This window comes from Maylandia zebra, linkage group LG20 (assembly GCF_041146795.1).
Source record: "Maylandia zebra isolate NMK-2024a linkage group LG20, Mzebra_GT3a, whole genome shotgun sequence".
NCBI lineage: Eukaryota > Metazoa > Chordata > Actinopteri > Cichliformes > Cichlidae > Maylandia > Maylandia zebra.
The window spans coordinates 8,358,524-8,371,726 of record NC_135186.1 but is presented as its reverse complement, the minus strand read 5'-3'; the positions used below and the strand labels follow the sequence as shown (position 1 = coordinate 8,371,726).

At 41.7% G+C, this 13,203-nt stretch overlaps 1 protein-coding gene across 2 annotated transcripts in view; it reads left to right on the top strand.

Moving 5' to 3' along the window:
• Positions 1–1,498: 1,498 nt before the first annotated feature.
• The window catches only part of mgll (monoglyceride lipase), a 44,230-nt gene continuing 32,525 nt past the window's right edge, over positions 1,499–13,203 (top strand). Inside the window, exons 1-2 of one of the 2 annotated variants that reach the window (XM_076878124.1) lie at positions 1,499–1,703; positions 3,667–3,802. In XM_076878124.1, coding sequence (XP_076734239.1) covers positions 3,675–3,802 — 128 coding nt within the window. In that variant the 5' untranslated portion in view covers positions 1,499–1,703; positions 3,667–3,674. Of the gene's footprint in view, positions 1,704–3,473; positions 3,803–13,203 lie in introns of those variants that run through there. The other variant, XM_076878123.1, reaches the window with a different exon arrangement.

The window sequence follows — 13,203 nt, the reverse complement described above, 5'->3', positions numbered from 1 at the left end:
CCATGACATTTCTACATAACTGTAACAAGGTAAGAAGTTAAACCACTAGAAGTCAGGTTTGATATCGTCAGATGTATATATGCTGGGTGAGGATGAATCTTGGCCTAAACCAACTACTATTACCATGTGGGTGGTGATAAGTTCTGAAACCAGGATCTTTTTCCAACATTAAATCTGCACTAATCCGTATTTTAAATAAATAAGAGCTGCCATGATTGTGTGCAGTGTTACAGTGGTCACTATAAATGTCAGCCCCACAGAGAGGTGGTTAGAAACACAAGTGATTGTTAATATTACTCTTTGTCAACAGAATATGCAAACACCTACTTAAAGTGTCCAAGCAGAACTTTCTGGTAATATTCTGTTTTGTTTCTTTCATATTCTTCCTTACCTTTAATGAGTAAAAGGAATTTGTGACACATTCACTACTGCAAATTAAAAGGGTAGCCCAAATATAAACTCAGGGGACATTTCATTAGGTGATGTGATCAGTGTGGATAAAATCTTTTAGCGACATTTCCAGTAACTTGCTGAATATTTGCCATGAAGAATTATGGCATACCTAAATAAAGTTGCCCTTAAGCATGTGCTTCATTAATGGAATGCCAGTGTTTATCCTAAAGAGAGACTGGACCGAGATTATTTTTTTTAATCTTTGCCCATCTACTTCAGCTTATGTATATATTTTTTTATATATATATATGTGTGTGTATTTAAGATTGTGTACATTGTTCACATCACCTCCACAAAAATGTAAACTGTAGAGCGTGTGGTTGGAAGAACTGTATTGTTTGTAATTCAGGTCTTAATGTGAAATATATGAAAATTTTGCATGAAACATATGAAACAGGGCTGTATATATGACATAGTGATTGTAGTACTATTATAGTACTAGCCAGTACAGTTGACTATACTAAAGAATCGGGTATGTGACAGAAATCGTGCAGTTGTTATTTTTCCACCATTGCAGGTCTGTGAGTTACCCATGGCTAGTACTGTCATTTTCAGATGTAAGCACAATATGTCTTCTTCCTGTATTGTATGATTTTCATCATTTTCTGTACGTATCTGTTCTTTTCTCAAGCAAGGTAGGCGGAAGCAAGTATACTCTGCTTCTCGTAAAAGAGCACGGCCTTGCAATGGCTTTGTTTGAGAACATGTTCATCTACATTCTACAAATTTATTTTAGCTCACAAAGTAATGCAGAGACTATATATACCATGCCAAGAAGAAACATTCCATACCGAGAAGTATTTTAACCTAACCCTAGAGCTGTAACATGGGGCTGTTTTGGAGGACAATCACAACCAACTTGTTTTGTGGTGTCAAATGGAGCAGGCGCTCCATTGCAAAGAATGCATGGGGGATGCCCATGGTACTATTAATAAGTAAATATTAATGGGTCTGGTATGTTCCAATGTGAGCCATGTGGGCTGAGTTGTTTTTTTTAAGTGTGTGCTAAATGAGGCTAAATAGAAAGGGCGCATCCCCGCGTCTGGGGAAAAAGTGTGTGTGAGTATCAGCTCTCTGTGCGTATGTATGAGAGAGAGAGAGGGCGTGTGTGAATACTTTAGGTTCTCCCTCAAACGCCGCCGATTGCATTCTTCTCTTGACGGGCGGCGAGAGGAGAACGTCGAAGCGAGAGGCAAGGAGAGCAAGAGAGAGATTAAGGCTGAAACTTCTCTGCAGACGCTCCTGAACAGGTCAGCTCCTGAACGCTGAACACTGAACGCTTCATATTCTTAGAATATTCTTTTAATACTTCTGCATATGGGGAATTACAGTGCGGGGCAATACGGGACCCTTCTACTGTTTTTCTCCAGCATCGACACAATGTTATTGCTTTAACCAGTGAAACTTGTTTTGTGGTGGGTTCATGCGCATCCAATAACATTTCAGGCTTTCATTCATCATTTCATCATAAATGTGAGTGGTACTGTTGCAGCGCACAGATCCACTGCCGGGCACTGGTATCGATACGCTGCGCATAGCAGAGGAATCGATGAATTAAAAGCTAGTAGGTATCAGAGATGCGTGCAGGAACCAATCATTTGCTCTCCTTACTGGTGGCACGCAATTGATGTCCCGTCGTCGCGCATCTCAGTTATTTTACGTATTTATTGGCGCACGGAGACGGGAATGTTTGATTGCAGCACAAAATGAAAAAAAAAAGGGGGGGGGGGGGGGGGGGGGGGGTTTGTACACACATGTCGCCAATGTGTTCCAGTAATGATAAGTCCGCACGAACGGAAGCTTATTTCCGCCTGTGTGCGACACATGAATACTGTTACTCACTGACTTATTTGCCCTCTTATGATCCTGTCAAAAGAGGGCACGAGCCACGTTTCCCCGCATAGAAACGGGTACGAAAACAGACACGGAGCGCATTGCTGAGGGAAAACTATCAATCACAATCCATTCTCTTACACCCGAATATGGATGTCCGGACATCACTGGCTACTGGTATTGAACCTAAATTAACAATGGAAATGTTGAGCGGAAGTAGATATAGAGTTTACTCACGTTGTAGCTAAGTATTTCTTTCATTTAATTAAATCTATAAATAAATAAAAGGTTGGGTTACAGTTTACCAAAACTGAAAGGGACGACGCGATATCTCAGAAAACTGCTTCACACCAGAGCTATTTTTATATCAGGTGATTTGCCAAGTGTTACACACGCCGCCCTCTTCGTTGTAAACCACCAATACTATGCAGACTGACACAGTGTATTCAGATAGACCTAGAAAAAAAAGCCTCAATGATGCAAGACATGAAGGAAAAGAGAGAAGGAGGAAGGGGTGTTGTGTAGAAGAAAGAAGTAGGATACAATAAGATTTGTAGAGCAGTAGAAAAGGTAGAATAACTGGAAAGGCATATCCCTCTTTTTTGAATTTTTTTTTTTTCCTGCGGCATTTACAGCATAACTAATCCAGTTTATACAGTTTAGAACTACGGAAAATCTTCTTCTTCCGGCTGCTCCCTTTAGGGGTCGCCACAGCGAATCACCTGCCTGTATCTCATCCCATCACCAGCATCCTCCTCTGTCACACTAACCCTCTCCCTCCTTCACTACATCCACCAGTCTCCTCGGTGGTCTTCCTCTCTTCTTCTTCCTTACATGGCACCTCCATCTTCGACACTTGTTGTCCAGCATATCCACCATCCCTCCTCCGGACGTGCCAAAACCACCCCAGCCTTGCCTCTCCAACTTTGCCTGATAATTTATAGCCTGTGGAAACTAAACAAGTAAACATTCATTTATATTTCATCAGAGCTTTCCCGCGCTTTTTGTCATCTCGTTTTCGTGCACGACAGTGTAGTAACGCAGTTCGGTGACATCGCAGGCGCAGTGTAGGTGTCTAAACTCAATTAGAGAGAGAAGGGTTAAAGAAAGAGAGAGCACGTGGAGAGAGAGAGCGAGAGAGAGCCCATATGGTCTCGTGACGTAACGCCGGACGCTCGAGCCTCTGCTTGTGTGTGTTTATGTGTGTGCGTGTGTGCGCGCGCTCTGCTTAGAATCCAGAACGGCACCCTAATAATACAACAACAACAAAAACAACAATGAACGCCGTGACCGCCGCGTCCTGCCTGCTCGTCGCCGGCTTCAGCTGCTACCTCTACGGCAGCGACGTGTTGTCATCGCTGCTCCGTGTCTCTGTTACAGACTCCTCCATGCCCGAGCCGGGAGCTGCTCCGCGGCGAAGTCCGCAGGGAGTCCCCTACTCTGACCTGCCGCACATCGTCAACGCAGACGGATTGCACCTGTTCTGCCGCTACTGGGAACCCACCGGTCAGCCAAGGTCAGTGAAACGGCAACTAAATGTGTGGCTGCGTTCCCTCTGTGTGTCCCTTTGTTAGCCCATAATCTGTTGGTCTGCAGAGGAGTGTGCGGCTGTCATTTAAAATGAAAATAAAAATATCTAAAACGTGCAGTAATTGTGTTCACATGATTGCTCTCCTGTGAGTCACATGATGACTTTTTGACGCTTAATTTTCAGACATGCGCGCAGTCCACTATTCAGCTACAGTTACAGAGTTTGTTCCGTTCAGTGTAAAACCGGCACCAGTGCAAACAGTTTGAGTTCATTTACTTGTATAAATGAGAAGTTCACTCAAGTTTCACTTTCAAACCGCCTCCCAGAAGGAACTCTGCGACTGGTTAAACAAGTTCAAGAGCTCTCCAATCACAACTCGCCATCTTCTACGCTAGTACAAGAAACCAGAATATGTACTTGCAGATGGGATATGAGGCCTAACATCGTCTGAAAAGCACCCAAGATTAAAAACAGGCTGTGTGCAGTATTGTCTGACCCATGCTCAGAGACATTTTAATTGTGTTAATCTCCTCATAAAGGGGTGACCAGATGCACCAGTGACAAACACTGGGCCATGGTGACCTTCATTAACACACACAAAAAAGCAGATCCAAGATCAGTTGATTTGAATTTATATATAAGCCTGCAAAGCTGATCTTTTTTAAACAAAGCTAAAATATCACACGGTTATCTCTCCTCATAGAAGCTTCATTTGACAACATCAAAAGTGTTTTTGTAAGAAGAAGCCCTTGACACAAATGTAAAACCATACAGAGACTGCATACATCATCTCTGTTTAAGAAACCTCATATGGAGCCAAGCATGTCTTCCATCTGAGCTGCAGCTGCTCGTAGAGACACATGAGAGAACCGATGAATGAGCTGAGAGTGTCACTCCAGACAGCTCCTTTTCAAAACCAGCGGAATTACTGGTTTTACAGCATCGGCATTTGTCCACCCCGTAATCGCAGACGCTTGAGTTTTTAAGGTTGTTTCCTTTCGCCTTCCCAGCAACAGTGAACGGCATCATAGTTCATGTGCGAAAGGCCTCAAATCCTGACTCATCCGGCATTCTGGTGTGTGAAAGAGTGTAAATGGCACTCCTGCCTCTTAGCCAAAGAGACATCAGACAACAGAGCTGGTTGATTAATGGGTCGAGTTTGTTAAAAAAACACACTGACTGGTTCGATAGTGAAACTTTCCGCAGTCTGCTGTTGCAGGCCCTTTCGCTATCACTCACACACTTTGAACATTTTGAAGTCTGCAGCCTCTGCACATGTGGCTGTGGCATGAAACAGAACGCAGAGGTCACATTCGTTTACAAATCACACTGTCACATGCTGGACGAGAGCACAAAAAGACAGATGTGGAAGTACCACCAAACATCTGGAATCAAGTTATTACTGCTCACCCACACGTCTCAGGGGAGCAACGACTCATTAACTCATACTGTGTCTACACCCTTGCTGTAAAATTGTGTATTTGCTCCATAATCTTCGTCTTATAGTTTACCACAGCATGGGCGGTCGTGGCTCAAGAGTTGGGAGGTCGCCTTGTAATCGGAAGGTTGCCGGTTCGAGCCCCGGCTTGGACAGTCTCGGTCGTTGTGTCCTTGGGCAAGACACTTCACCCCCTACTGGTGGTGGTCAGAGGGCCCGGTGGCGCCAGTGTCCGGCAGCCTCGCCTCTGTCAGTGCACCCCAGGGTGGCTGTGGCTACAATGTAGCTTGCCATCACCAGTGTATGAATGTGTGCGTGGATGACTGGATATGTAAAGCGCTTTGGGGTCCTTAGGGACTAGTAAAGCGCTATATAAATACAGGCCATTTACCATTTATTTACCATGTGTGAATGTATGCATGTTTACTCTGCACGCATACATATTTTGTGTGTTTATAGCTGTGTATGTGAGTAGCAAAGCCTAGATAGCTCTATATCCTAGCTTTTACTAAAACATAAATGTGCAAGTGGGACAAAAATTACTGCTTGTACGGCTAAAGCTAAAGCCTCACTGTAGTCACATGAAAACACCAAAATCACCCAACAATATTGTAAGGCTTGTAAATGTGGTATCTGGTCTTGGCTCATACTGCTGCACATGCTAGGTGAGTTTATTTGAGTTTAGTGTCTCGCAAGATCACATTTAACAAGTAGAGCTATAAAACAGCCAACTCTCTGACTGGTGGACAAGCCACCAGAGCCACCTTGTCAATAGAGCTTTTGGAAATACGCAGTATGATTGTTGTTTGTGGTCCCCAATGTCCCCAGTGTCAAAAATACATAAATAACAAAATTAATTCCAGTGGTTCATCATCTCAGCTGATGATTTCTCCTCCTAATCATATGTAAGAGAAGTTAAAAGCTGAATCATTGCAGAATTAAAATAGCTGCAGAGTCCTCTGTGTTGTAACACTTTTAGAGCAGAGCTTTGCCTGACTTATATAAGAGCTTTCTCACTGGAGGGCCAGCCAATGAGCACGCTAAAACTGCATGCAGGGATGGTAACAGGGAGACATGCAAGAGTCAGTTTAATGATGTAATGTGTATTGCCCAACTCTTACTTAGAGACTGATACAATAATGCGTAGTTATATAGCTGAATTCAGTTATTTTTCTTGGTGTTTTGTGGGCAACGTTTTACAGCCTCCTAATCAGCAGTTTATTAGCAATGTAAAGTGAATAAAACCCCAGAAGCTGCATTAAAATGTTTACAGGATGCTTAAACTCTTCAGTGAAACCCAGACTTATAAAATTCTTTATTTGAGACAGCAGCTCCCGTACGTTAGACGAGGTAGGTTTATTAGTTTTAAATGATCACAGGTGGTCGTCTAACTGTTCTCTGTATTACTTTAGGGTCTTTACCTTGAAACTATAAAGCAGCTTGCAGGGATTATTTTTGTGATTTGGTGAACTGAATAGACCACCAAGATATCCATATGTTCTTCAGGATATCCAAACGTTATCCCTGTTAGTTCAGAGTTAAAAGCAGCGTCTCCCAAAACTTAGTGTGATCTAAATCTCACGTTGTAAAATCAAAGTTGGACAGTGAAGGTACAACTGCCGAGGACAAAGCGGCACTCAGTCTTTTGTCTGTCGTACGGCCTACGCTTAAGAAATTCTCTCCTGTTTTTACATGTTTCACAATGACTTTTCTGTAGTCTGGATGATGGATCCACAGGCTCACAGCTACCCACTCACTGCAGTAATCAGATTAGTAATTTAACACAAAGTGACACAGTGTGTCCAATTTGTGAAGTCTAAGTCTTTGTAAGTGCAGCTTAGCCAGAAACTTTTTAACAATATTATGTGTTCATGTGTTATTAGAAAGGGCTTACAGTTGTAATCTAAGTAGAACTATATCTGAACTGGTATATACAGTACCTAGGGGAAGCTGAATATGTTATAGGTTAATAGATTGTTCCTGAAAGCAGCAGCAGGAGTATTTATCTTTTTCACTTTTGTGATAAGAATAGTTTCACGTCGGCCTCAGTAGCACCTCGTGTAGAGATAAACTCTGAGGATCAAAGGAATCTCCAGACAGGGTGTTTTCCTTTTGACAGTTTATTAAAAACAGCGAAGGGTTTGTGTGGTTATGAATAGAGTGTAGCAATGATAATGACATTATGTGATCATCTAGGACTACAGCTTATTATTTTATTTATCATTGTTTTTGCCAGTGAATCAGACAATGATAAAAATGAGAATTTCATGAAGGCAAAGTGACCTCACAGCTACTTTCACCACGGCTGTTAACATCACCAAAGTTATGAAGAGAGGTGTTGTAACCATGGTGGCAGGCCAGCAATTAATGACTCATATCTGTGTGGGCCATGTAGTTTATTGCATGTCATGTTTGATTAGTGACGAAGCAGAAACTGAGCACACGGTTGGAAAGCAAATGTATGCACTGGAAACTTCAGCTCCTCAAAGCATGTCCATGCAGGTGTTTACCAGGCAGCCAGCACCACGCACCTTTGTAGAGCTTGTACAGAATCAAGCTTCCACAAATCATTGATTATTGCTGTTTAATTAACAAGATAATCCTGCTTGGAGCAATAGCCACACGCTCTGACTGATGGACATATACGAAATTTAGGTAACTTCTAGGGTGGCTTTGCTGTTGTTCAACATTTTCCAGAGTGAAACTAGTTTCATAAACACTAACACTGACTACTGTTATAAACCATATCAGTGCTCCTCTGTTTTTATATCTTATTTCACGTTTAACTTGTACTAAATAAGACATTTTCATTCTTAAGTTAAATAAGGCTCTGTTACCTTCACTCTGTTGTTGCCATTTCATTTAATGATGCATGAAGAATGCAGATGTACAGAATAGATTTTTATGTTCACAAGCTGTTAACTGGCTTTATCTTTTATTATACAACGTAAAGCCATATTATATAGTTCTTTATTTTTTTCAGTATTTGTTATTTGCATTAGGATTAGAGGAAAGGCCAAAGGTCAAAGGCTTCTGAAAGTTCTTTCCCTAGAAGCAGGAAGTAGGTGAAAAGTCGACGGGTGGACTACTTGGATATAAACAATGATTGACAGATCTTCCACTACTCGGATGGACACTAGTATACCACACACACATACATTGTACACCTGTATTTTTACAGAATACAGCACACGTACACCAATCAGGCATCACATTATGACCTTTCTATCAGAACCAGCAATTTGAGCTACAGTTTTTCTGTCACGGTCTGGCTGGCAGACTGTGGGGATATGGGGGAATGAGGACCCAAAACGCATGGTTCTGCGATGCAAACAGTGCACTTTATTTACAGTGAAGGCTGTAAACACAATAACTCCCCATTGCTCCCTTGAATCCCGTGTGTGTGCGCTCGTGCTCCCCGCTGTTGTGTTCTCGCACACCCTGTGCATGCTGCTGTTCTGGTCCACTCTTCCACCTGGGGGGGAAACCACAGAAACAGCCATCAACACCAACCCTGGCGGGAGCTCCAACACTCTCCTAAGTAGCTCCCCCGACGAGCCCTGATCACCAACAGGTGTGTGGCAGGAACTTCAGGTGTGGCCAGTCCTCCTGCAGGGCCACACCCGTCAGGCCTGCATGTGGCTGTTCTCCATCCTCCAGCCACACATGTACACACTCACACCCTGCCTATACATATAATGAGTGGAACACAGACTAACACAGCATTGTGCAGAAAGACACACACATCACCAAATAATAACGATAATAATAATCATCATAATAATAATAACAACAACAATAACAACAACAACAACAACAGTCAAAACTGCTCACGGACCCCCAGTCCTCCAGAGCCGGGTCTGTGAAATTTTCAGTAATTTGAGCTACAGTGGCTCGTGCTTTGGATCGGTCCACATGGGCTAGCCTTTGCTCCCCACATGCATCAGTCAGCCTTGGCTGCCTATCACCCTGTTGATGGTTCACCACTGTTCCTTCCTTGGACCACTTTTGATAGATACTGACCACTGCAGACTGACACTGACACCCCACAAGAGCTGTAGTTGTGGAGATGCTCTGACCCGGTCGTCTAGCCATCACGGTTTGTCTCTTGCCAAACTCTCTTAAATCCTTACTCTCGCCCATTTTTTGTTTATAACACATCGACTTTGAGGACAAAATGTTCACCTGTCCCCTAATATAGCCCATGCGCTAACAGGTGCCATGATAAAAAGATAGTAAGGACTATTCACTTCACCTGTCAGTGGTTATAATGTTATACCTGATCGGTGTATGCACAGGTTGTGTAAACAGGCCATGGTCTTATCAGCCTTTTTTGCTGATAAACTCTAAACAAGCTTCTTTGTGTGTTCATGTTTCTGGGGTCAGCCTCTTTAATTTCCTCGCTGCTCATTTCCACTGTATCCATGATACAGTATGAAGACAAAAGATGCACTGCATCGTATTTCTTTTCGTGTTGGAGCTTGGGGGGAAATTAGGCTGAGTAATTGAGTATAAAATATGAGCACCATGTGAAATTTCCCAAATGGGTGATTCCAGGTGCCAGCTGGGATAATTTACTGTAAATTAATATAGAAAAGAGAGAAAAAAAGAACGGACTCCAAGTGATCTACTAAACAGTAAGTAATCATGTTTGCATAATTATCACCTCCAGCAGCCTTTACATTAAAATGAGTTGAGCCATGGATTTTCCAATTGAAAGCATAAATAGCCACTTCAGGTGGTTATGGTAGGTAATTTGGTAACACTTATGATAACAGTGATGCATTGTAACAGCAAGTAGTGATAAAAAACATATTAAAATGCAGTAAGATAGTAAATGAAGTGCTATAGCATTACATCACCATTGGTTTAAATTATAAACAAGAACAAATATGCAACAGGTGTAAGTGCATACCTGTGCAATATGACTGAAATGTCAAATTATTCAAAATCGTAATAGCTTCATATTTCAGACATATGCATTAGTTCCAATGATTTCCAGTGTTCTTGGTCTATCTGCATGTCTGTATTTGGGCTCCTTGGGGAAAATAATTTCTACTAAATAAAAAATCTGAACAAGACACTTCAAAAAAATGGAGAAGGATACAGACAGAACAGTGACAAAATAAGAATGAATCACAATCGAGCTGCCGCAGTAATCAGGAGGTACAAAATGAGTACAGTGCAGTTTATCACAGTAGCTGTGTGGCTCTGCTTTTAAAACGATGTCAGAGATGGTGCACCTCATGAGCAGTCAAGCCCCATAAAACTCTGGGGAAGTGCTTCAGTCTTGGCACAAGAGAATTTTGTGACAGCTCAAAGTATGCGTGTAAATGTGAAGATGTAAAAGTCTTAATATCGGAAGTACAGTTTTTTGGTCAATTCAGATTCAGTACATTTCTTCAGCTCAGACGGTGTCCAGCATGTTTGGTGTGAAGCTCCAGTAAATGCTTAAGAGGTGGGAGTGTGATAATGTAATGGCTATTTACATTTATAGGCAGCACCACAGGAGCCTGTGGGTAAACCAAAATAGGGACTGACTGACTCTCTCAGTCTCCAGAAACCTGACAGGAGAGGAATATTCCAGCTTGTTAACAATTCAAAGCATGTGGCTAAAATCAAATTATGGCTGGGCCACAACCATTTGGGGTTATTTTAAAGAGAAAAGTTGTGCAATAGGAAAAAACGCTTTTGTGTGCGTTACTCGTGTCCTCCATGCTGAGGGGGATTGAATCCATCATTAACACTCTCTGTGCCAATGACAAAATATTACAGCAATCAGTGTTTTTACATTGTGGATTAGTGTTAAAAGTTGAACTTTCTGCTTTTTATTTTGATATAGAGTGCTTATCAAATTTATTAGACCACCAAAGTTTATGCTACAGCTGTCCTGAATTAGTATTGGTGATTACCAAAATAATTTCTTTATGTTTCAGTAATGGTTAATCCACCTGTATGCACAGGCTCTAAACTGTAACCCTGCTCACTCAGTTTAAAAGTAACATGATTAGTGGAAGGTGAAACAATTGTGGTTCATTTATTCCTGTTTACTGTATGAAACAGAGGAACAGGTTAACATGTTAATGTGAAGCCATTATTACACACGCTGCCCATAACTCATGTATGGTAACGTCGTTCCTCTCAGGATGTTTTTGCACTGGACGCTGACTGTGCAGACCAGTTCACTTCATTTATCTTTTGATATGAAGCCCTGCTTTACATGTGCATCTCATGCCTGAGCTGATGTCCTTCTGCTTGAAAGTAGACAGCTGGCAAATGTACTGTGACATTTCATTTTTAAACCTTTCACAAACAACGGGCTGTTTGACATTAAATTAATACCATTTGTTGGAATTTCAACAGCATGTGCGCTCTTTAGTTGAACTGATCGTTTTTTTATTTGAAATGTTTCACGGTGCAGAAGAGTATTATTTATCTAAAGACCGTAAATATTTAGCTGTTTTTTCTGGTTTGAGTTTTCATTTCACTGGTGTAAACTTTCCCGGTAAACATCTTGACATTAAATAACTGTCGGCTGACCGTCTCTCCTCAATATTTAATCTTGGTGGAAAAACGGCAGCGTTGGCCTCTGAGATATAAGTCTGCCTTCAACATCGTCTGGAGTAAGAGAGTCAGAAAGAATCCACAGAAACATAAAGATCAGTGGAAGAAAGCCAAATTAAAAATATTTGAGCCCATGAGCATGACAGGGGCCCAGTCCTTAGTACGTGCACTTTGCAGTGTTTTGCCATCATACTGCCACCAGTTTTTACCCTCAAGATAACATTGCTGTCTCAACCATGTTTACTGGGTTTCTGATGAGACTGCCTGCAGTCTGTCTGCCTCCATTTCTTTCCATCACACAGCAGTCGCTCTCTTGTCTGTTTGCGTGTGTGTTTTTTACTGTCAAGCACACCCTTGCACACCTTCTATAATAACACCACCATTTCTAGCGTAGCTTTCCATAGCAGTTTGTCACAGTTTCTCTCTCTCCAAACCTCCTTGTCATTTTCCGCCTGTCACATCGTTCTTCTCTGTCATATCCACTTTGTTTTGCTGGGATTGCATCAAATCTTCCTGTCACCTTGGAAGTTACTGACTCATACGAAAGTCTGAAGGTCTGAAATGTTTTGAATCGAGCAGACTTGTTACAATGCAGTCTTTGTGTGTCTTCTACCACTGCATTTCATGTTGCAGAGTTAAAGAACTTGTATAGCAGTGCAAGGTGCTTTGGTTCCTAGATTTCTTCCAGTCACCTGTTGCATTAAAAATAATCTCATGCTGTGCAAAAGGCATGCTCTCTATAAAGACCACTGTTAAAAACAAAAATGTAGAACTTGACAGGACACCAACTGCAAACCCCATATAGTACTTGTATTGTGCATTATTTTTAATCCAATGACATTTCATCGCTGTGAGGCTTTCTCAGATTAAGCTCTGTGACATGCTTAAATGCCTAGAGCCAGACAGCATAAATAATCCTGTGGCAAGAGTTCCTGTGGAAAAATGTACAAGGACTTATTTGTGTCCTCTGTTTTACTGTTTGCGAGCATCAAAATGCCAGAAATGATTTAACTTTGCATTTGAACTGGAGAATTTGAGCTCTGCTGGTAGGTTCTATAATCTTGCTTGTAGTCCATCAGCATTGTGTTAAGGGGATTAGCTCCTTGGTTTTGTTTAGGCCTGTGGTTGTTTAGAGTAGCTCTGAGTAGAGCCAGTGGGAGGCATGAGTGTTTTAATAAGGCTGGTTATAAGCCATGCTGTTCCAGCAGCTAAAACTGTGTGAGAGACAAGTGGGTCTCTGGTTCCCATGAGAGAAAAGACAGAATAAAAAGAAATAATGAGAAGGGGTGAGAAAAGTCTCTCTTTTTTTGTATGATTTAAGTATTTCAGCTTCATGTATGAAATAATGTGAGCTCTAATTCATTATGCAAAAGATTCATCATGC